Here is a 22,351-nt window from a genome sequence, read left to right as displayed (position 1 = left end):
TAACATTTTCATGTGGTTGAAAACATTACCAGGCATGCTTTGCAACTTCTGTTCATGGGAGGGAGGTGATAGCCCCAGTTTTTTTCACATCCCCAAGCTCCAGGGAGATGTCCACTTGGCTAAGTGGTTCCCAGTAAGAAGAAAGCCCTTGAGACTTTGCTTCATGGTGGGAAAGTTCTTGGGCTTTTTTTTTCCCCCCTGACTCACGGTCTACTCAGGCAATCTGCCAGGGGAGAAGAGAGGAAAGGAGGAAGTGGGATTCCTGGAGCTGAGGGTGGAGCAACATCAGAGCTGCCTTAAACCCGATGGACTTGACTTTATGCCGTGGTCATGTTCCTGTGACTTGCTCAGCCCACATATGAAATGCAGCTACCACCACAAGGTGAGGCCCATGTGTGTGGCCCATGGTCCTGAGCCTTTGACCTTCCACTATGTACGTTACATGTGGCCCCATGATTCCTGGACCTCTGAAGCCTTTCCCATCTTTGTCATCTGACTTCTCTAGGATGTAAGCTCTCTATGCCCCAAGGGCTGCTGGTTTCAGGGCTGTACCGTCAGACTCTGATGCATAGTAGCTTTCTGCCGTGATCTGCAAAGCCAAGAGTGTCTGAGACTTAGAACGAACTGCGCTGGGATAGCAGATGTAGTGGAGTGGGTGTGGTCCCTGAGGCGGCTCCTACCTAAAAAGCCACACACAACCATTGCTTGGTCTCTCTCAGGGTGTGGCCATAATGACTTAGAAGGAGGCGTCAAGGAACGTCCCAACCTCCGTCACTCAACGGATGCTGAGGCCAAGGCGCAGTTGCCAGGCAACGGCCGAGCGCAGACGCCTGAAGGGACGCAGAAGCCTCGCTACCTGATGCTTCAGGCCTGGGCTCCCTAGGCAGAGGGACAGGCCAAGACTGAGCAGCGGGCGATGGACCCCGGAGATGTGAAAGAGGAGGTAGAGGAGGTGGAGGAGGACGAGGAGGAAATCACCGCCTCCACACTACGGGGCAAGCCCCGAACTCTCCCCATTTCAGCGATACCAGCTTTCAGCTACATCCCAACACGGCGTCAGGAACCCAAGGAGCTCAGCTACTTCTCACGGGAGAGCAAGGTGAGGGGAAGGGCGGGGCCTGTGCTATCAGGGAGGGGCCTACGATCTGTAAGGAATGTGAAGGGGGTGGGGCTTCAGGGCTATGGAGAGGCCTGGGGCGGGGCCACATTTCGGGGTTGTTCTGACAGTAATGGGGCAGACTTTAGGGGTAGTAACGCTGTGGTGAGAGGGTTAGAAAGGGCTGAGCGCTGAACTCAGTGGCTGGGTCTTTAATCACCTCCCTCGGAGGGGACCCCAGCCTTACCAGGCCACAGAGGAAAACAATGCAGCCAGTCCCGATGAGACCTGATAGGCTAGGGTCGGGAGGAGGACCTCCCCTATCAGTGGACTTGGGGAGGGGCATGGGAGAAGAGGGAGGAAGAGTGGGATTGGGAGGGGACAAGAGTGGGGGCTACAGAATAAATTGTAACAATTAAAACATATAATAATCAGAAAAAAAAGAAAGGGCTGAGCGCTTAGGATGGTGCCAGGGGCAACTAACTAAGAGTTGGAGACAAGGTACGAGGTGGGGTTACACTGTGAGGGATGTTAGGAGGGTGGTGCCAAGGACAAGCTGTACTGAGTTGCAGACCCTGGAGGAAGTAGGTAAGGTTTCGGGACTGTGGAGGGCTTGGAAGCCTCATGGCTTACAGTTGTGGGGTTGCTCCAGGCGTTGGTTCGGGGCTCTACGCTTGCCAGTTGCTAGGACTGAATACAAGTCCGAGGCAGGGCCGCTTATCACTGCTTGTAAAGGGGCTGGAGTGTGGTACACTGGAACTAGAGGAGCAGGCATGGTTAGCAGGCAAAAGAGAGGCCTTCACCTGAGGCTCAAGGACACCAAGAGTATGGCCAAGACAACCACGTGTGTAGGCACCGCAGGAAGTGAGGATGGGCAGGTGTGAGCCCGATGGAGGTGGAATGTACTCTGGGTGTGGGAAGAGGCGTGTGCACAAAAGGACGAGGCCATCAGAGCCTCGTGAGCAGGCCAGCGGTGCCTTTCTGGAACAGTGGAGAAGCCACTGGCTGTTAGCTCCCTAAAAAAACAAGTGACTACTACCAAAACACTGGGTCAGCCTTTCTGCTCAGGCACTGTTGGGATGTCCCTGGAGTGCCAGGGCTGCTCTACTTATGATGGCTCAGCTCCCTGGGGTCTTGTCTGCATCAGGTCAGGAGTAATAGTGGAAACAAGCCCTAAGCCCAGTTCCAGTGCCTGCAAGTGGTACAGGGTCTGGGAAACAGCTGGCCTCTAAATGGCAGCAACAATGAGAGTCCTAGGGTTACTACTGCCATGATGAAACACCACAACCAAAAGCAAGTTGGGGAGGAAAGAGTTTATTCCACTCATATAAAAAATCAGTGAGGACAGGAATTCACGCGTGGCAGGAACCCGGAGGCAGGAGCTGATGCACAGGCCACGGAGGGGGGCTCCTTCCTGGCTTGTTCCTCGTGACTTTGCTCAGCCTGCTTTCTTGTAGAACCCAGGATCACCAGCCTACGGGTGGCACCTCCCACAGTGGGCTGGGTCCACCCCCATCAATCACTAATAAAGAATATGCTCTGTAGGTTTGCATACAGCTGATGTTATGGAGACATTTTCTTAATTGAGGTTCCTTCTCAAATGACTTTAGATTGTGTGAAGCTGACATAAAACTATCCAGCACGAAGAGTGTAAGCATGGAGCGGAGAGAGAGCTGGGCTGGGGCCTGTGGCTAGATTCTGGCTTAATAACACAGCACACTTGCTGGTCTTGGGCTGTAGGCAAGGTCTGTGACCCCAAGCCTCGGGTATCTGCTGGGGTTTTGAGAAGGGATTGGGGTGGATAGGTATGCTTTCTAACCTCATTGCTGCCACGGATTCCATTTCCCTTTTAATGAATAATATCCTTAAACTGCTTGGTCAGGCATATTGGTACACGTCTGTCTTTCCAGAACTCATGAGTCTAAAGGTGGGATGATTGAGCATTCAAGGCCAATTCGGGCTACACCATGAGACCCTGTCTCTAAAGCTAGCCAAATGTATAAACTCTATCTGTAAATGTAAATAGTTTCATTTATTGAATAATTTTACATTTGAAGTGTAAAGGCCTATATGGTAGCCAGCTTTTATGATTATAGCATAGGCTTAGTGCACAGAATGAGATAAAGAGCCAATATAGTCTTGGTGTTTAAGGCCGGTGATGTTTTATTGAAAGCATAGACAATGTGTCTGGATTCTAATGTAATGAAAACTTTCATAGCATATCATCTTGAGGGGGTCTGAAATGTTTTCCAGGTGCCCTCAAAGAACTATGATTAAAAACATAAGCAGACAGGGCAAGATAAATACCAGAGACAGAGGCTAACCTGTAGGATAAAGCTAAGGATTCTGGCTAATGAATATGAAACTATTTACTGACCACTGTTCCATTATTTATAATAAAGTAAGCAATGTACAGCTAGATAATATTTTGATTACTATAAAATTATCTTCCTAGCTTCTGGTGAACCACTAACCCAAATACTGTGCAGACTGGGCTATGTAGAAGGACGTGTTAGGAAGGCAGTTAGATATTCCATGGCCAGAGGAAGGCAGTTAGATATTCCATGGCCAGAGGGCGTTAGCGCGGACTCCTCTCCCATAACAGCTTCTACAGCTGCAAATGCAGGACTCTAATGTCTAAGCAGAGGAACGGGAGGGACACCCAGTGAAGCTCTGGCCCTGGGAGGAGACATTGCATCCTCGGCCTGCCTGGATGGTCATTAATAGATAATCATCTACGTCTGACTCCAGCAGCCCTAAAGTTTATAAAATTACTGCAAAGCAGATGGCTTTCTGATGAAAACCAAGGACATACCTCACCCCGCCCCACCCCCAAAACCAAACCAGACAGGCTGCCAATCATTTGGACTGAAAGGCCTTTGGGAAAGGTGTTTGTTCCAGAGACGTTAGAAACAGTACAGAGCCTTCATAAGTGCAGACCAGGGCAATATTCTCACTAGCCACAGTCCATTCTCAGGCCCCGAGCATGTGCTCGCCTCTCCTCTGCCTGTCCCCTACATTGCTTGTTGTATGTCTTGTCTAAATTATTCCAGTGGAAACCACACAGACCAGACACCTGCAGGGACACCAGAGCAAGATCCCCTTGACAGAATGAGTTGGGACAAAGGAAAATTATGCAAATTAACAGCTTCAATGTAAAAATCTGTTTCCCATTTACACTAGTGGGTACTAAATCAGCAGCTCCTCTGATCACATGACTACATTTCCATGAGAGACCTTAGGTATTCAGTACACAGATTTCAGCTGTGCATGAAGGAGTGGTTCCCTGGAGGAACCTCAAATATCCACTTCAGCCTTGCTTAGTTAGTTAAACCGAGATCTGTCTGCTCCCTGGTCTGGGTGGGGATTGTTAGTAGTGGTAACCACTTGCCTTTAAGGAGTTTTGTAAATAAGTAGTTTCATATCTGTGACAATACAGATATAAAATGTGATACAGCTGCTTTTGAGTCATTGTACCTAAACCACCTGAGTAACTACCGAATCAACTATTTAATTTGAAAAGGTTATGCTTTAGGTATGTTTTGAACTTAACTAGAGGTGGCTTCTTGGGCTGTTTAGAATTATGAAGTGTAAGGAACATGGGGATGGTTTTGTTTCAGTGGATACTTAAGAACAAAATCTGTGTCTATAGATATCTTATATATACACACATGAATAAAAATAGTAGAAGGTTCTTTCTTGTACTAGTCAAAACTAAGTTCTGATTGAATAATAGCTAAAGAACTTCCCAACACAGAAAAGCTGCCTTTCAATGCACATTAAATAAGCTGGGATGTCAGGTACTCTGTCGGATAAGCGGGCAGCTCCAGGAAGCTTTCCTTTACATGAGGTAGAATGCCTTTCTATGCAGGTAAAACAAATCCCAGCAACGGTTAATACTTTCAAAACCCACTTATCAAACCTGATTTCCTTTAGAATGTAGTTATGTTTTCACACTAACAGCTCAAAAACTAAGATATCAGATTTTACACACACACACACACACACAATTATTGAACTTCTCTTTCTGGACAAGAATGCCAACTCAGTCTCTCTTACTGAAGAGCAGTTAAAATCTCAGGACAGTTCATGTCTACCTGCCGCTTCTGCTGGCACAAAGCACGCCTCATCTGAGCCCTTCTGCCTATGAGATCATCAGCTCTCATGGCTGTCTGCTCCTTCCCGCACTCCTTGAGCACCAAGACCTCCGGAACAGCCTCGTGCTTTGTCAGCAGCTTCTCTTTTCTCCTTGTATTTGTTAGTATCAGATTCATTGTCCGATCAACATTTTCTTTTTTTATGAGTCTTTTCTTTTACAATGGCTTGAGAATTAAGAAATATTTCCATTAAATCTGGGTCATATGAATTATTTTTAGGTTCCCAGGCACTGATGGAGTCTGTACATCTCTTACACTCTGTCTATCCTTCACCTTTTTATTTAGTCTGTGCAGGTCCAGTACTTTTTACAGCAGAGATTCTTTTTTTTTTAAATATGTATATCTTTTATTATTTTTCCCAATAAATTCATTATATATCCCTATGGAAGCCCCCTCCTTTGAATCCCCCAGTCCCACCGTCCCTCCCTCTTCCCCTCCTCCCCTTCCCCTAGTCCACTGAAAGGGGCAGTTTTCCACTATTGCCATCTGCTTGTTAAGTCTCATCAGGACTGCTTGGATCCTCTTCTTCTGTGGCCTGGCAAGGCTGCAGCATCAGGGGCAAGTGATCAGAGAGCAGTCAACTGAGTTCATGACAGAGGCAGCCCCTGATCCCCTCACTCAGAGATCCACATGGAGACTGAGGTGCCAATCGGCCACATCTGAGCAGGGGGTCTAAGTCCTCTCCATGCATGGTCCTCCATTGGTGCATCAGTCTCTGCAGGACCCCCTGGGCTCACATCCTTTAGCTTTGTTGGTCTCCTTGTGGGGCTCCTGTCCCCTCCATGTCACTCTATTTCTACCCCTCTCTTCTTCCATAAGACTCCCTGCACTCTGCCCAAAGTTTGGTCATGAGTCTCAGCATCTGCTTTGATACCCTGTTGGGTGGAGCCATTCAGAGGACCCTCTACAGTAAACCCATCCTGTTTCCTCTCTTCCACCGTTTCTGGTGTTTATCCTGTTTGCCATTCTGAATGAGATTTAAGCATCCTCCGTAGGGTCCTCCTTAGTGTTTAGCTTCTTTAGGTCTGTAGATGGCTACCCTATATTGTATGGCTAATATCTGCTTCCAGCACAGATTCTTTAGGCTCTGCCACTTTGGCATTGTTACTCTTCCCATTGTGCTTCTTTCCCACTTGTTTTTCATTATACCTTTACTAGAGTCTATTTTTAAGATTGTAAACTTAAAGCTTATTCACTGCTTTGTAAGCCTTTGGCCATGGCAGAGAAGACTCTGCCTTCAGCTGTGGTTACATTCTGCTCCCTTCCTTTTAACTAAAGTTTTATTAGAACATAGCCCTACTACCATTAACTTTAATTTGTCTATGGTTACCTCATTGAGTTGAGTAGTTTTGACAGAGACTAGGTAACCCACAACACCTAAAAAACATTATGTTCATCACCTTACAGAAAAATAATTCCTACAGCCTGCCCTACTACATTAATGTGGCACAATTTTAGCAGCCAGAGTCACAAACAAGGTTAACTCCTGAAGCCTTACTAATATAGTAAAGAAAAACATGCAAACAAAACCACTGCTGATAAGATTGTCTCAATAGGACTCTGAGTAAGATGCTCAATCCTCATTCAGAAAGGCAAAGAGGATGGACATTAGAAGAAGGAGAAAACAGGGAACAGGACAGGAGCCTACCACAGAAGGCCTCTGAAAGACTTTACCCTGCAGGATATCAAAGCAGATGCTGAGACTCATAACCAGACTTTGGACAGAGTACAGGGAATCATATGAAAGAAGGGAAGATAAAAGACCTGGAAGGGACAGGAACTCCACAAGGGGAGCAACAGAACCCAAAAATCTGGTCACAGGGGTGTTTCTGAGACTGATACTCCAACCAAGGACCAATCATGGAGATAACCTAGAACCCCAGCACAGATGTAGCCCATGGCATCTCAGTGTCAAGTGGGTTTCCTAGCAATGGGAACAGGGACTGTCTCTGACATGAACTGATTGGCCTGCTCTTTGATCACCACCCCGTGAGTGGGACGCAGCCTTACCAGGCCACAGAGGAAGACAATGCAGCCACTTCTGATGAGACCTGATAAACTAGGATCAGATGGAAGGGAAGGAGGAACTGATAAACTAGGATCAGTGGACTGGGGGAGGGGCAGGCATGGAGAAGAGGGAGGGTGGGATTGGGAGGGGAAGAGGGAGAGAGCTACAGGTAGTATACAAAGTGAATAAATTGTAGTTAATAAAATTAAAAAATTTAAAAAAGAAAAAAAAAGATTGTCTCAAGAGCAACAAGGGTGGTAAAATGCATCTCCAAATTCTCCTGACCATTAGCTTCCTGTGGCACTAATGTATACTCCTCAGGAGAACATGGGTTGGTTTTAACCCATGTTTTAACCAGCAGCAGGACTGAAAAAAAATGACATTTGAATAATAAGGCTGAATTCTAAATCAGGTTTGCTGAGAAGTCGACCGAGGTAGACCCAGGGCTCACTCAAGCTGTCAGCACTGCTGTAGTAGTGGGTCCGATGTTGGTTCTGCCTTCTGAATGTTTGTGCCCCATCCCCAGAAGTGTGTGCAGAAACCTTATTCTCCCCAACCCCATGGTGATGGCTTTAGGAGTGGGCCCTCCTGGGGAGGGCAGGCTTAGGCCATGAGGTGGAGTCACACCTTCCTAAGAGAGGCCTCAGAGGGTTCTCACTCCTCCCTCCATAAGAACACACAAGAAGGTGCCATGTATGATGATGGCAACAGGCCCTTGCCAGACGCAGACCCAGCCAGAGCCTTAACTTTGGACGTTCCTATTGTTCCATGTTATAGCAGGATTGGACTGAGATAGTTGTAGGATGTTGATGCCCTTAGGGTGTTTTACACTTTGTGACTGTCAGCTTTCTGTCACTGACAACAGTTTACCTACCTTAAACCAACCAAGAGGGAGGAAGAGTTTGTTCTGATTGGTGGTTTCTGTGCAACAGTCATTTGATCCCATGGTGCTGCAGGTTCTACTGCAAACGTGTGGTGCAGTGTCTTTTTACCCCACTGTGCCTGGGAAGCGAAAGCAGAGAGAGCAAGGGGATGGAACTTCTTTTGAAGCTGCACCCCCACTTACTAGGCCCAGATTCTTACATTTTCCCCACCTCCCAAAAGAGCCATCATTGAGAGACCTAGCCTCCAACACATGAGCTTTGTGAGACATTTAATATCCAAACCATAGAAATGAGCTTAAAAACAAAAAAACAACACAAAACATAAACTGGCTTAGGAATCCTGTACAAAAATATTGCCTCTGTGCTTACCAGCTTTGTGCTCTGGCCCAAGATACAAACCTCCTATGTGATGCTAACCATCTCTGAGACAAGCATTGCCAACCTCAGAGAGCTCATGGAAGAACTGACATCATTGGGGCGGAGAAGACAGTGTAGTTGCATAAGCATGAGGATCTGAGTTCCAGTTCCCATCACCAACATAAAAAGCCATGAGCTGCTGTGCTCATAATCTGGAATTTTGTGCTGTGTAGAGAGAGGGGAACTGCAGGGCTCGCTCACCAGCCATCTAGCAGAATCATTGAGCTCTAGGTCCAGTGAGAAACCTCAGGAAAATAATGAGGTGGAGAACAATTGAAGGACGTGCATATCAGCTTCCAGGGTGTGAGCATGCACACACACGCGCGCGCACACGCGCGCACACACACACACACACACACACACACAGGATTGAATTAATTAACCAGTGAGACATGAGATGAAGTAAGCCTGGTGAAAACCCAAGCTATTGCTCTTTTACTGTAGTCACTAATGATTAGTTTCTTTTCACTAATTGCCCATTCCCAGCAGCCCATCTATTACAGACCCACCCCTCCTTCACCGTCCAAGATTAATATGGAGGACCACAGTAAAGATGAGCACACCTCCATTGCCCCAGTCTACCTCATCCACCCCAGGGAGCCTACCGCATTCATGGTTGCAGGCTGTAAACTTATTTACAACCCCGGTAATGCCCCCGAATAGGATGACAAATTTGTCCTCTCAAGCTGCCATCTAAAATGCGACCAGCTCGGGTGTTGCTCCCTAGGGGGCTCTAGCAGCCTGTGTTTCCCTAAGAAATATGGCTCCAGGGCAGCAAAGCAGATTCAGCTCCATGGCGTTTTAAAATTACTTTTTTCTTCTGTTGTGCACAGCATTTCTGCCCCTGAAATGGAAAAGCTGAGTCGGAGGAGAATGCCCTTTTATGAAGGTTTTGATTAAATCCCTCAAAGTCTAACAGTTACATTAAAAAGAAATCGCCTAAGTGGCTTTAGGATATGTTTTCCAGCATGCTAGGGGGGATTGTCGAAAGCTGTTTTGAGGAGAGCTGTGTTCCACAGGCCCCACTCTGGCTTTTCTGGGATTAACTGGAATCCCTTCTGCATGTGCAGAATTGCAGATGTGGAGGCGAGGGCTGACGGTGTCCTTATGTGCCATGAGCTCTCCAGAATGTCCTTTGTCCAGGGCAGCAAGAACTTTCTGTGTGTGAAGACTTGTGCAGTTTGCCCAGTGCTACAAAGCAGAGCATCCAAAGACCACAGCCGGTGTCTAGCATAGAGGGGTGTGCTCACCCAACCCCTCACTCTACAGTGCCTTGTGGCTTTAGACGTCAGCCATATTTGACTATGTGTGTTTGAGCACCTTTAAGTGGCTGTAGAGGAAGGTAAAGCACTATGTGGCAGATGTCTCTTGTAGGATCTCTGGGTCTTGTCTTGGCTGTCTGGTAGACTCTTTCACCCTCAGCCCTGTTAGCAGACAAAAAGCTTGCCTCTCCTTTCCTCCCTCATCACTCCTGTTTTCATTCGCACCTTTTCTCATCTAGCCCACTAAATATTTCACTTGCTTATCTTACTGTTGAGTTTCCCCTAGTGAATTACCATTAATTTTTGTCATGCTATCTCCCTAGCAATCAAAACAAGGACTGGCTTAACCCTAGGCCCTCTGTAAACCCCTGCTGCATGGATGGAGGCATGGAATGGGAAGTTTTAAAAACAAAGGCCTAAGCCACCTTTTTAGAGGATGCATTTAGTAAGTCATGGGTTTCTGTGTGGATTAGGTGTGGGCAGCGGTAACACTGCCCACGTGGCTTTTGACTGTGTGCCTCTACATGCAATGATATGGATCTGACTGCGTGTTCACATACAGATTCACACAAATATGTACATGTTTTTCAGTTTTCTCATTTGTGTGTATGCAGGGTATACTCATGACTGTGTGTACATGCTTGTGGAGGCCAGAGCATAACTTTGGGTGTTGACAGGCTCTCTTCATTGAGATTGCCCTGGAAGCTAGAGTGGCTGACCAGTGAGTGACTCCTGGGGTCTCCCTGTCTCTACGTCCCAACTTGGGGATGATAATGTGGGTGTCTGGGAGTTCTGTTCAGGTCCTCATGACTACAAAGGGAGCATTTTGATGACTGAGCCTCCCCCCCTTTTCCTCCAACCTTCCACTCTTCCTATTTTCTTTTTCCTTTTTTTATTTCTTCTTTTGAGACAGGATTTGATAGTGTAGCCCCATCTGGCCTGGAACTCCTTGTAGCCTAAGGTTAATGCAGTCTTGAGGTGATAGCTCCCCTGCTTCAGGTGTTAGTGTTGTAGGCGCGTGCAACAACCCACTAATCTTGCTCTGTTCATGTAGGCAGAGTATGCTGGCAGTTTGTATTTCACAGTTTGAGGAGATAATATATCAAACCAGCTTTTCATTACTCTAACAAGAGTCTACAGTTCTTGGTATAAGTAAGTGATGAAGAAAATAAGTTTTTTGTTCATGTCTTTTTTTTTTGTGGGTTTTAAACTTTTTGGTGGGGAAAAAAAGTGAAAATTTTAAAAAGTTTATTTAGTTCAAACTTTTTGAGGACTAAAATTCTCAGCAGCAGACCTTGGCCTTGTTGAATCCCTGCCATTTGGCATGCCATTAGCTCCAGGCATGGGTGAGTAGTTACATCTGTAGCCAGGAAGCAGACTCCTGCAATCCCTCAGTTTCCTCAAGGTGTTCAGTGATCTAAAGACTCCCCAGAAGGCTCTGGCTCTTAAAAGTCTCCCACCATCTTACGTTACTGTCACACTGGGGACCAAGTTCCCACACATGAGCTCTTAGAGACCACAGCACATAGTCCAGTCATAGCACAATATGAATAACTGCAAGCAGATGGCAAAGAAAAAAAGGATCACCCTTCTGTGCTATGGCGTGAACTTCTACAAATGCCTAGCCACTGAGGAGCCAGCATCACCAAAGAGGGGGGCACAGCTGGCTTTGCAGTCATTAGGGCTCTGCTTGATGATGCTAAGGCAGAATCCAGGGACTCCAAGCGCTCTTCCAATGAGACACAGACATAAACCAGTTGCGAGGAAGTCTACTGACTTCAGTTCAGGAGCGAAATATTCGGAGAAGTTGTAAAACCATTAAAGCTTATGATCCCAATGTGCCAGAGAGGGAACAGAATATTGTACACAAGCAAGCCATGGAGGACAGTTAAGCACGGTCCTGCAAAGGTTCTGACACTCCTTTTTGACAAGCTGCAGCCCTCTAAGCTACAGAGTCTTGAATGCTGTTAACATTCTCTTAGTTCAGCATACTGCCTGACTCCCAAGATGTTCTGAGCTTCCCAGAAGTCAAACGAGGCCCTTACAGAATGAATGAACATCTTGGTGATTTTCAGTTTTGAAAGTAGGTCATATGTGTGTGGGCAAGTGGGTATGTAGCTGTAGCTTTGAAGAGACAAGGAGTAGCAGCCACTCTGCCAGCAATTTCCGCTTTCGCCAGGGTGGGCCTCAGGAACGCAGACTTAGCAGTAGAATGCAGAGTTTGCTCTTACTAACTCACAGACCCATTTTCAGCATCACCTGTGAACTCTGCGCTCTGTTGGCTGCAGCGAGGACTGCACTGAGGCCAGAAGAGGCTGGAACTAGCTTATGTCCCCTGGAACTAGCTTATAGGTGGGTGTGAGCCAAGGAGGCGCTAAGAACCAAATTCACATCCTTTGCATGTATTAGTGTTTTTAATCACTGAGCCATCGCTCCAGACACCACAGTGGGAATGTTTACAACAGAGGAATCAGCAATCACTACCAGTGAGGTAGATTCCTTTTTCTGCAGTGAGTGGTTAGTTTCATATAAGTTCAGCATTGAGCTAAAGACAATAAGTGTAATACATCAGACACTGATTCATTTTTCATGTTTTGCCCAATGCAGGTGCTGGAGAGTTCTTGGTACAGTGATGTGACAACCCACTGTGTCCCACCCCCACCTTTTAAAATATAAGTTGTAATGAGAGTTATTTATAGTTTTATTTGAAAGCTCCATGAATTTTTATTATATATTCCTTGGTAATTACATACAGAAATTCAACATATTTAATGTCATATTCACCTCTCCCCTGCTTGCAGCCCCTCTAGAACACCCCCTTCCTCATCCCACCTCCTCATCCTTTTCCTCCTCCTCCTCCCCATCTTATCTTCCTCATCTTCATCCCCATCCTATCATCCTCCTTCTCCCTTTCCCTCTCCCTCCTACTTCTCTTCCCCCTTCTTGTCCCCCCTTCCTCCTCCTTGTCCTCTTCCCCCTCTCTCCTCCATCTCTTCCTTATCCTCCTGCTCACCTTCCTCCACCTTCTCCTCCACCTCCTCCTCCATCACTCTCTCCCTGGCTACCCTCTCCTCATCAACCCCCTTCTTCCCCTTCACCTCCTCCACCATCTACTTCTCCACCACCTCTCTCATTGTCTCTTCCTCTTCTTTAAGTTAGGGCTACCCATATGCACATAGGTGTTGGGAACACTGGGTCAACTCCTATAGTCCATACACCTGAAGAAAACGGACTCTCCTTCCCTCAGCAGCCATCACCTGCTGAAATCTCCTCAGTTAGGAGTGGAGCTTCATGGGCCCTTTCTCTGTGCTTGTTGGGGTGTTGGCTGGCTTGGTCCAGTGGGGTGGGCAGTGTGCCCTGGCTCAGTTTACTCATTCAGCAGCCACCTGAAGGCTACTCCCAGTCCATGCTGCCATGTCCTTGGGGGCTGGCTCTTTAAGACTTCTGTCTGAGGACTCATGAGCCACTTCAGCTTATTGCCTTGCCTAAGGTACAGGAGCAGGGAGAGGTAATCCCCTGGGCCACAGGAGTCCCGTGTGATTGTATACTAGGGATGTTGCCCATTCACGTGGTCAGCAAACTCACTTTACCTGGAGGAATATGCTCCTTAGGCTTCAGGCTCTGCTGCAGTAGCATCTCATTTAACCCCATCCTGGCATCCCAGCTGTGCCACAGAGAGCTGGGCACAGTGTAATGCCAAGTGTAATGCCACAGGCTTGGTGGCTTAGAGCAATGGAAACTCACCTTTCACAGTCCTGGAGAGTAGAGGCCTGTTCCCTTTTGCCAGCTCAGAGGGAGAGCTCAGCTCTGACCCCTTTGTTTCTCTGGATAGCCACCTTCTTCTGTTCACGCTGCCTTTCCTGATAAATGCCTGTGTGTCCAAATTTCCGCTCCACAAGAACACCAGTCACGTTGCACAGTGTTTGTTGCCTTTCTCTAGTGTGACCTCACCTTAATCGAGTACGTCTTCAGCAGCCCTGCTTCCGAACAGGATAGCATTCTGTGCTCCCTGGTGTAAGACTTCAACATGTGAGCTTCTGGAGGACACAGCTCAACCCACAGTACCTGAGAGGTTGACCTGCAGAATTCTAGCCACAGCAGTTTTGTATGACTGCCTGAGATACCCAGGCATGTCCACAAGCTCAGAGCAAATGAGACCTTACCATCCTCTTTTTTGTGTGTCCTATCATTCATTTATAATAGCTTAGTATTTTTATTTTGCTTTATATATTTTAGCATGGGGTTCATTGCTATGCTCAGACTGTAGTCTCATTTAAAGCTAGGTTCCTCCATTTCTGTGCTGGAGCCTAAAATGGCACCTTCCAGCTATTTTTAGCTCATTTCCCATCACTATAATTAAATACCCGAGGCTATGTGACTTATGAAGAAAATGCTTATTTTGGTCACTGTTCTGGAGACTCCAGAAACCACAGTGCTAACTGTCTCACTGGCTGAGTGTCCTGGAGCAGTCAGGGCATGCTAAGAGGCTGGGAATGTACACATATGTGCTTCCTGCAGCAGTGCAGGGCACACAGATGAGCCAGGACTGCGCACACATGTGTTTCCTGCAGCAGTGCAGGGCACACAGAGAGGCCAGGACTGCGCACACATGTGTTTCCTGCAGGGAACACAGATGAGCCAGGACTGTGCACACGTTGCTTCCTTGGCCTCTGTGTCACTTAGTGTAGAGCTACCAGACTGCCCTGATAACACACCTAAAGTCAGTAATCTCAAAAGGCACCAAGTCTTGCCCTATATTCAGATCAAGTCCCAGTCCTTTTAAACGGTGGGTACACTTTTAGCAATGGGTATCAAATCTCCGCAGTTGGATCCATTTCCAAACTCTAGAAGGAACAGATATAGTGCATCATGGGAGTGAAAGACACAAGGACCATTGCACAGATGACATCCACACACACAGCGGGTTGGAGACTATTCAGCATCGGGAGTTGGGGGACACAGTGGGTAAGCTGAGGACAGGACACAAGACAGCACATGTAGCTCACAGTGTTACCATGCTTTAGCAGTGCTCAAAGCACAAGCCAAGGCTGAGGCCGTGAGCTAGGATTTTCTATTTTGTTCTATTTTTAAAAAGCTAAATCTGAGGGAGAGACAGGATTCTGAGAAGTTTTAATTGTACAGCACCAAGTCTGTGTTGTGATAGCATCTCAATACCAATTGGTTTTTATTAAAATCATTCTGCTTCAAGCCACAAAGGAATGAAAGAACAAAAGATGAAAGATCAGTAATGGAAGACACACTTTGGCTCTGCTTAGGCACTGGAGATGGATAATGTTTTGCTCTGTGAGGCTGCTGTGTCTGCTAGTAATTTTTTTCTTTTTATCCCTATTCTTCAATGATAGAAAAATTCATTTTTTACACTGGAACCTTCTGAATATGCAGTGCACACGTGGGGGAGTGGGGCTGGTAGAAGAAGAGGGGGTAGGGAGCACTGTCTATGGTTCTCATCAGTCCATGCCCAGAAGCAGGGAAATTCCTAATCTAGATCAAGATGTCCTTGGTGCTTGCAACACCTTGGGACTAAGAGGCAGCATGGGCTCCTAGCTGTTTCTTTTTACAGAGTTTCTGGAGACCTCATTAGAGTAAGAAGCAATAGACTATTTTTTCTTTTCTGTCCTGTGAAGTTACATATTGCAGTAGGTTTCTGTGGTGTGGAAGTGTATGCAGCATGTTTCTTCTTGAGTCTGTTCTGTCTTCGGGTCTTCCTTCTAGGTAAGTGGGCCCCCAGCAGGACCCACTCCGCTCAGGAGGCTCGGCCTGGCTGAAAACACTGGGGAAGAAGTGCCTCCCGGACACAGTTGGAGCTTCCCCTCTGTTCTTGTCGTTCCCCTTACCTGAGCAGGCTAGTTACCCATGGGAGCACTGTTGGGCATGGGATGGGGAACACCATCCAATTCCACTTTTGCATATGGTCCCCAGGGTACTGAAGAGAACTACCTGGCCACAAGTGTTTATCCTTCATCTTGTGAGCTTTGGCGGATCTCCTCCATCCTACAGGCAGCACGGTGTTAGCCAGGATAGAGTGGCATTCGGAGCGGGAATAGAAAACTGAGATCATACCATCATCCTGACTACCATCTGATGGCATAAGTCACCGTGAGAAGTGACTTGGCAGTTAAAAGTGCTTGCTGTTCTTCCAAGGGACCCGAGTTCAGTTTGTACCACCCACATCAGGTGGCTCACAGGTGTCTGTAACTCCAACACCAGGAAATCCAATGTACTCTCTTGGCCTCTGCAGCTACCTGTTCATGGACTTGCTCACCCAGATGCACACACACATAAATAAAAATAAATATTTAAGAAAATGTTCTAGGTGAGTGTGGTGGCACCTGGGAGGCAGTGGCAGGTGGATATCTATGAGTAGGAGGCCTGTCTTGTCTACAAAGCAAGTTCCAGGACAGCCAGAGCTGTTACACAAAAAATCCCTGTCTTGGAAAACTAGGAAAAAACATTCTTGTTATGGTACTATCACGCTGTGCTGGCATCTCAAGTTACTCTGTTCTTGCTGTGGGCCTCTCCTGGACTTAGCCAACAGCTCTGGGCCTCAAAGGACCTACCTGGATCTTATCCTCCCTTGAAGAGGGCCAGACCCACCTGGAGAGAATTTACACCCACCATCCCTGCAGAGTGGGTGTCTGGCTTGGACTTCCTTTGTGCTATTGAAGGGCCCTTGCTGTTTCTCCCAGAAAGCATTGCTTTGCCTGTGCCGGCTGGCGGCCCACCAGCTTCTGCAGCAACAGATCTGCACAGTGTTCAAGACATTGAGATTTCCCTGTCATGCCTTAAAATGGGTTTTTAAAGAAACTTAGATTTATTTGATAAGCAAATGTCTAATTTTATAGAGTCAAAGTGATTGATGTTTTCTTTATGACATTTTCCTTATTGCTTTTATGCGTAGGAGGTCCCTTATGGGCTTTCTTTTTCTCTTATTTTCCTCGTTCATCTAGAATTTACTTTTGTCTATAGTGTGATGTGAAGACACAAGGAAGTAGCCAATTTTACAGCACTAAATGCTGATAATTTATCAATTCTCCATTGAGTTAGCTTTTTTTAAACCTTTGTCTAGATTATGTATTACCTGATCAGGAGACAATACCCAGGGCAGTTGGTGGAGGCACACTAATGACCAGCTGTAATGTAGAGATAGAAGCCACAGCCTCCAGCGACGGTCATGGGATGACTCTGAATTTAAGATAGGATCTGGCAGTGGGTGAAAGTTCCCTGCATATCATGCTGCTGGTAGCATTCTTACAAAATATGGAACAACAAGTTCCCCTCGCTGGATGTATAATCACATCAGGTATGAGCTACCAGGTGTGAGCTGTCTCCCAAAATCTACCTGGTAGACAGTCTAGGAATGCTGTCCTTGCTACAAGGACAGCATTTGCTAGCAATCCCCACCAGTGCCAGTCATGTTGGCTTCCTGCAGTCTGTAAATGGTCATTGTGTTTTCCAGCCCGCTCAGCATGTGTGTGCATCCTTCTTGCCATTATTTAGTTTTGCCTCTGTCACACAGAGGAGATAATTCTAGTATCATTATCAGGAAAAACATACAAACAAACAAAACTCAAACCAAAGCACTTCAGTATACGTGAGATAGCTGGTGCTCAATTCAAATCCTACAGTTGAAGGAATCAGGGCATCTAGAGCAAGAAACCCAAGCCTCATGTGTGAGATGAAGATTAAATACCACCAAACACATGGATTATTTATTTCACTGCATTCCATACAAGCAGACTGACTAAGAAAAAGTTGAGGAAGAAATCCAGAGATGTATAGAAAACAGCTGTATTACAGGGCATCTTCCAGACCATCTAAGTTGTGTGATGTGAATCTATATATGTGTAATGCATGTTTGCTATACGTTTAGACATATTACATATACTCATGGATATCAATTACAAAGTACTATAGCTACACTTAGGACTTAAGAAAAATATTTTTGTCTCTCAAGAGGGAGTTTGCATATTTAGGCAATCTGACCATTGGCCAGCAGTTAGTGTTAGCTCCTGTTTGGTCATGCTGTCATAGCACCCAGTTACCGCTGATTTTTCATAGCAGGATAAGGTTATACTAGACACTCTGAGATCAGTTCTTGGGGATGGAGCCCTCATGAATGGGTTTTGTGACTCCATCGAAGAGGCCTGAGGGAGCCTCTGTGTTCTCTTTCCCTTGGGATGATGCTTCAAGAAGGTGCCATGTATGAAGCAGAAAGCAGCCCACACCTTGATCTTGGATGTCCAGCCTCTAAACTGAGAAATGTATTTTGTTTACAAACTGCTCCGTTCATGGTATATCCTCATAGCAACTTGAATAAGGTTTGAACTCTTGCAATAGTGTCAGAGGGGGATGAACTTTAAGGGCTGTTTCAAGGTGGGACACCAGAGAGACACCCTGCACTCAGACTTGGTCCTCACAACACTCTGCTCTTGCGGGTGGGGTCTGAGCTCCCCTCTGCTCCAGGTCACAGGCGAGTCTGCCATGTGTGGCGTCCCTCCTCAGGGCCTACTCCCACAAGCAGAAACTCCACACACGCTAGTCCCCACTGGACAGTGCTGGCTCCAGTGCTGCCCTGAAGCCGGTGCCACATCTTCAAACACACCTGTGACAGCTTCTGTTTACTCCCAGACAGGGGTCGTCTCCCTCTATGACTGTGTTTTCAAGAGGAGACAAGATTATAACCAGGAATTACATCGAGATGACAGAGAACATGCAAAAAACCTGGGGCTTCATATTAATGAGGAGGTAAGATATGTTGATGATGATAATAGACCATCAAAGCTATGCATATGTGTATGTACCCATGCATAAGTGTGTACACACACGTAGTGTGATAATATGTGCATGAATGCATACATGTTTCTATATGTGCATATGCACATATGTATATAGGTACACACATGTATTACATATACACATGTGCACACGTGTATATATTGTGTGAATACATATATGTGTGCCTGTGTACACATTTTCATACACATTTATCTATATGCATGTGAGAACATGCAGATATCTCTACATGTACACACATGTATTTTGCAGATGTACATGTGTATGTATGAGCACACACATAAATGTTTAAATTTGTGTGCGTGTATATGTGACCATATGAAAATATTTGACATTGTGTTCAGTTGTTTTATGTAGCTTTGTTTATGTGGCTTGCATCTATTTTATTGTGCTGAAAAGTTAAGATCCTTCTGTTCTGTGACTTCATTTTTGCATTAATTTTTCTGATTGGTTCTAGGGAACTGGACAATTTAAGGAGAGCAAAATTAGGAAGTGCTTTTCAACAGCTAGAAGTCCTTACTTGCTCGTCCGCTGAGCCCTCGTAACCACAGTGCTTCTATTTATTTTCCCCAAGTCTGGTCCTCAAGTTCCCACCATGTGGGGTGCAGCTCTGCTTTGATCTCCCCAATGTTTCCAACAGGAAGGGGTCATCTGGAATCAGCTACAGTGGGAGGTGGCTGGAGTAATGGCACCTTTGTCAGGGTCGCAGCAGGAAGGCAGGCACTGGGGTTGCTTTCTCTCCTGGGCCAGGCTGGGCCCATCCTTGTCTGTGGCAGGCATGTCTGCATTTTGACATGACGCTCAGTCCCAGCTGAAGATGGCAAGCTTATTGTAGGTCAGGGCTGGCTACGCAGAGACTGTTAGACAATGCATCACATGGAGTTAGAACACAAAAGCTTCTGGTGTGATTTCTGTCGAGCCACTGGATTACTTCCTGTGGCTGTTATTAAGATCCTGGAGTCTGAAGCTGTGGTATGGTGGCTTGTTTCGCAAGTGAGTGAAGCCACTGGTTCCTGCCATCTTGCCACTCTTAGTTTGAGTTGGAGCTAAGTGATAAAGGCACCACGGTGCCATGTGTTAGAGGCCAGCCTGGTCTACCAAGTGAGTTCAAGACAGGCAAAGCTACACAGAGAAATTCTGTCTAGAAAACAAAAACAAAAAGCACTGTGTTGTCACTCCTTTCACCAATATGGGATTTTTATATTTGCTCATGTTAATGCATTCCGAGTTAGCACTGAAGTTTCTATTTTCTGGTGAGAGGGTAGCTCAAATGATGCATTGATGCTCCACTCTCTACAATGGAGCATAAGGGACTACGAATCAAGCCCCATATCCTCAGAGAGCTGACACCTCAACAAAGAGAGAAGGGTAGAAGGCCAAAGGCAGAGAAACAATCTGCTTCTATGTTGATGGACAGCATGTACAGAGAATCCTATAAAGCATAGGGAGAGTGAAATGAACAGGGAGGTTCTGCAGGGAGGAGGGATCAGGAAAGACTCCCAGTGATGTCCAGAGACTTGGATGGTTGGAGCTCTCTGGCAGTGACATGGCCAAGCAGGATGAATGGGAAGAACAGAGTCTTGAAGATCAAGGCTTCTGTCCTAGGGTGGAGAGAGGCTGGCAAGGAGTGTGCTGGGAGAGGGCAAGAGAGGAGATAGAGGGGGGAAGAGTAGAACTTGAAGTCAGACCACAACTGGAGCCTCCTCCAGATGGCAGGAAAGTAGAGGGCCATGAGCAGAGGGACTAGAATCCCTGGATTTGTAAGTGCAAGCATCATTGTAAGTGCAACCACCAATGTGTTGATGCATTGTGGGTAGAAAGGCGTCTATGCTCACTATGGTGATTGTGCATTTCATCTTCCCAGGAAAAGGAAAGGACTGTGCCAGTGCTGATGTCCTCTTTCTATGGAAAACGCATCAATCAGCCTGTTGAGGTGCTAAACAGAGGCCACGGCCGTGTAAACCACGTGAAGACTGACTTCTACCGGAAGAATGACATCCCCAGCATCAAGGCACCTGGCTTCGGGCACATATCTCCAGCCTGAAGCAGTCTTGTGGTTTACAGGGTGCCCTGCCACAAGTGAGGTTGTGTAGAAAGAAGGTTTTTATGCAGTTTCATGTTCTTGTCACCTGTAGCTGTAAGAATGTACTTTGACCACAGGAGGATAAGCACATTCATGTCTAAGGTGGCTTTGGCTCAGAACCTGGCCAAGCACCTTCACCCATGTTTCTACTTATCTGTTCTGAGAACCCAAATAAAAGAAAAGCTTGCCTTCCTTTGGTGGTGGCTATATTTGCTGTGTGCTTTGTCTCCCCTTCCCAAGGGTCCCTTGAGGGAGTGTTCACAGGACCATCGTTGGCATCCTTCTCTGTCACTAAGGGAAACCTCCCTGCTCACACTACAGATGACCCTTCTGTGAGAGATGTAAAAAATGGCCCTTGACGTGACTGAACTCTAGACAGGACATTGTGTTTACTTGAAATTACAGAATTTGTCACAGGCAAATTGAATTTTGCATAACGGAGAATAAAAGCCTGTGCACATTTGTACCGCCACCCTCCTGGGAGAAGCGTTACAGGCGCAGGACACAGGCTGGACTCACGCGTCTGTGGACTTCGCAAAAGTCTGCCCGCTGCAGTTTCTTTCTGTTTGAGCTGATATTTTGCCATCTATAGGTGAAATTTCCAAACTTGGACATGTGAATCCGAACATTACCAGAGGGGAGCCCTGTGAAGTGCGTCCAGTCCCAAGCATGAGGCTCTGCTCACCCACGTTATTATTGACACTGAGGCCCGACCCAGGGCCTTGCACACTATGCCACTGAGATCCATTTCCAGCCCACGGCTTTCATTTTGAACAGTGTCCTCCCCTGGAAGCACCTGATTTTAACCACTGTTGCAAGTGTTTATTTTGCAAGAGAATTTGACACACACACCAGCATTAAGATATATCTTTAATGAATGGATCTTTTGGAAGAAATCATCTCTCATTTACTATGATTGCATTTCCCACAGTTGAGCAGTAAACGAGCAAGTGATCTAATTAATTTTTGTGCTCAATCACTGGTTTCATTGTTTTGAATCTGCAAGGTGCTTTCTCCAAGGACATATGATCCAGAATTGCTGGCAATTTCAAGGCTGAGTAACTCCTAAATATTTATCTCTTGAATGTTTTTCAGTGTTTTTGCTCTTTACCTCCCAAATAAATAGTAATAGTATATGTGAGATACCCTTGGGCTCATTATACCATATTTATAATATAAAAACATACAAAAATCTGGATTATAGAAATTTGTATAAATTACCTTTTAGTCATTCATTCTTTTAGCTAAAAACTATAAACAGATGAAATAAATTAATGTCAAACTAAGTTATTTTCATTACTTCAGGGTGGATCCTATATCCTTCACCTACTGCTTGCTTTCTTTTTTCTTTTTTTTTGGCAGGAGTGGGTTGGGAGAAGAATTGGAGACAGGCCTTGTAGAGCGCAGGTTGGCCTCAAGCTCAAGGTGTAGCTGAGGCTAGCCTTCAGCTTTCCAGCTTCTGGTCCACCTCGGTGCACGAAGGTGTTCACAGTCCCACCCAGCATGCTGCTTGCTTTTAAGAAGGGATGGAATCGATCAAGGTTTCAAAAGGTCTCACATTTAGTAGGTAGTAAAGGAAAAGTAAATGGATTTCTATTGGCTTCTCAATGTTTACAGCCAATTATTGAAT

At 46.2% G+C, this 22,351-nt stretch overlaps 1 protein-coding gene across 1 annotated transcript; it reads left to right on the top strand.

The window, feature by feature from the left end:
- Positions 1-698: 698 nt before the first annotated feature.
- Positions 699-20,951, top strand: Cfap90 (cilia and flagella associated protein 90). Its single transcript, XM_021641279.2, has 3 exons — positions 699-1,099; positions 18,474-18,590; positions 20,503-20,951. The coding sequence occupies exons 1-3, from the start codon at positions 917-919 to the stop codon at positions 20,680-20,682; spliced, it is 480 nt and encodes a 159-aa protein (XP_021496954.1). The 5' UTR covers positions 699-916; the 3' UTR covers positions 20,683-20,951.
- The last annotated feature ends 1,400 nt before the right edge of the window (positions 20,952-22,351 follow it).

Source organism: Meriones unguiculatus, chromosome 3 (assembly GCF_030254825.1).
Source record: "Meriones unguiculatus strain TT.TT164.6M chromosome 3, Bangor_MerUng_6.1, whole genome shotgun sequence".
NCBI lineage: Eukaryota > Metazoa > Chordata > Mammalia > Rodentia > Muridae > Meriones > Meriones unguiculatus.
The sequence above is the reverse complement of the archived record's forward strand: the minus strand, read 5'-3'. Positions and strand labels throughout refer to the sequence as shown.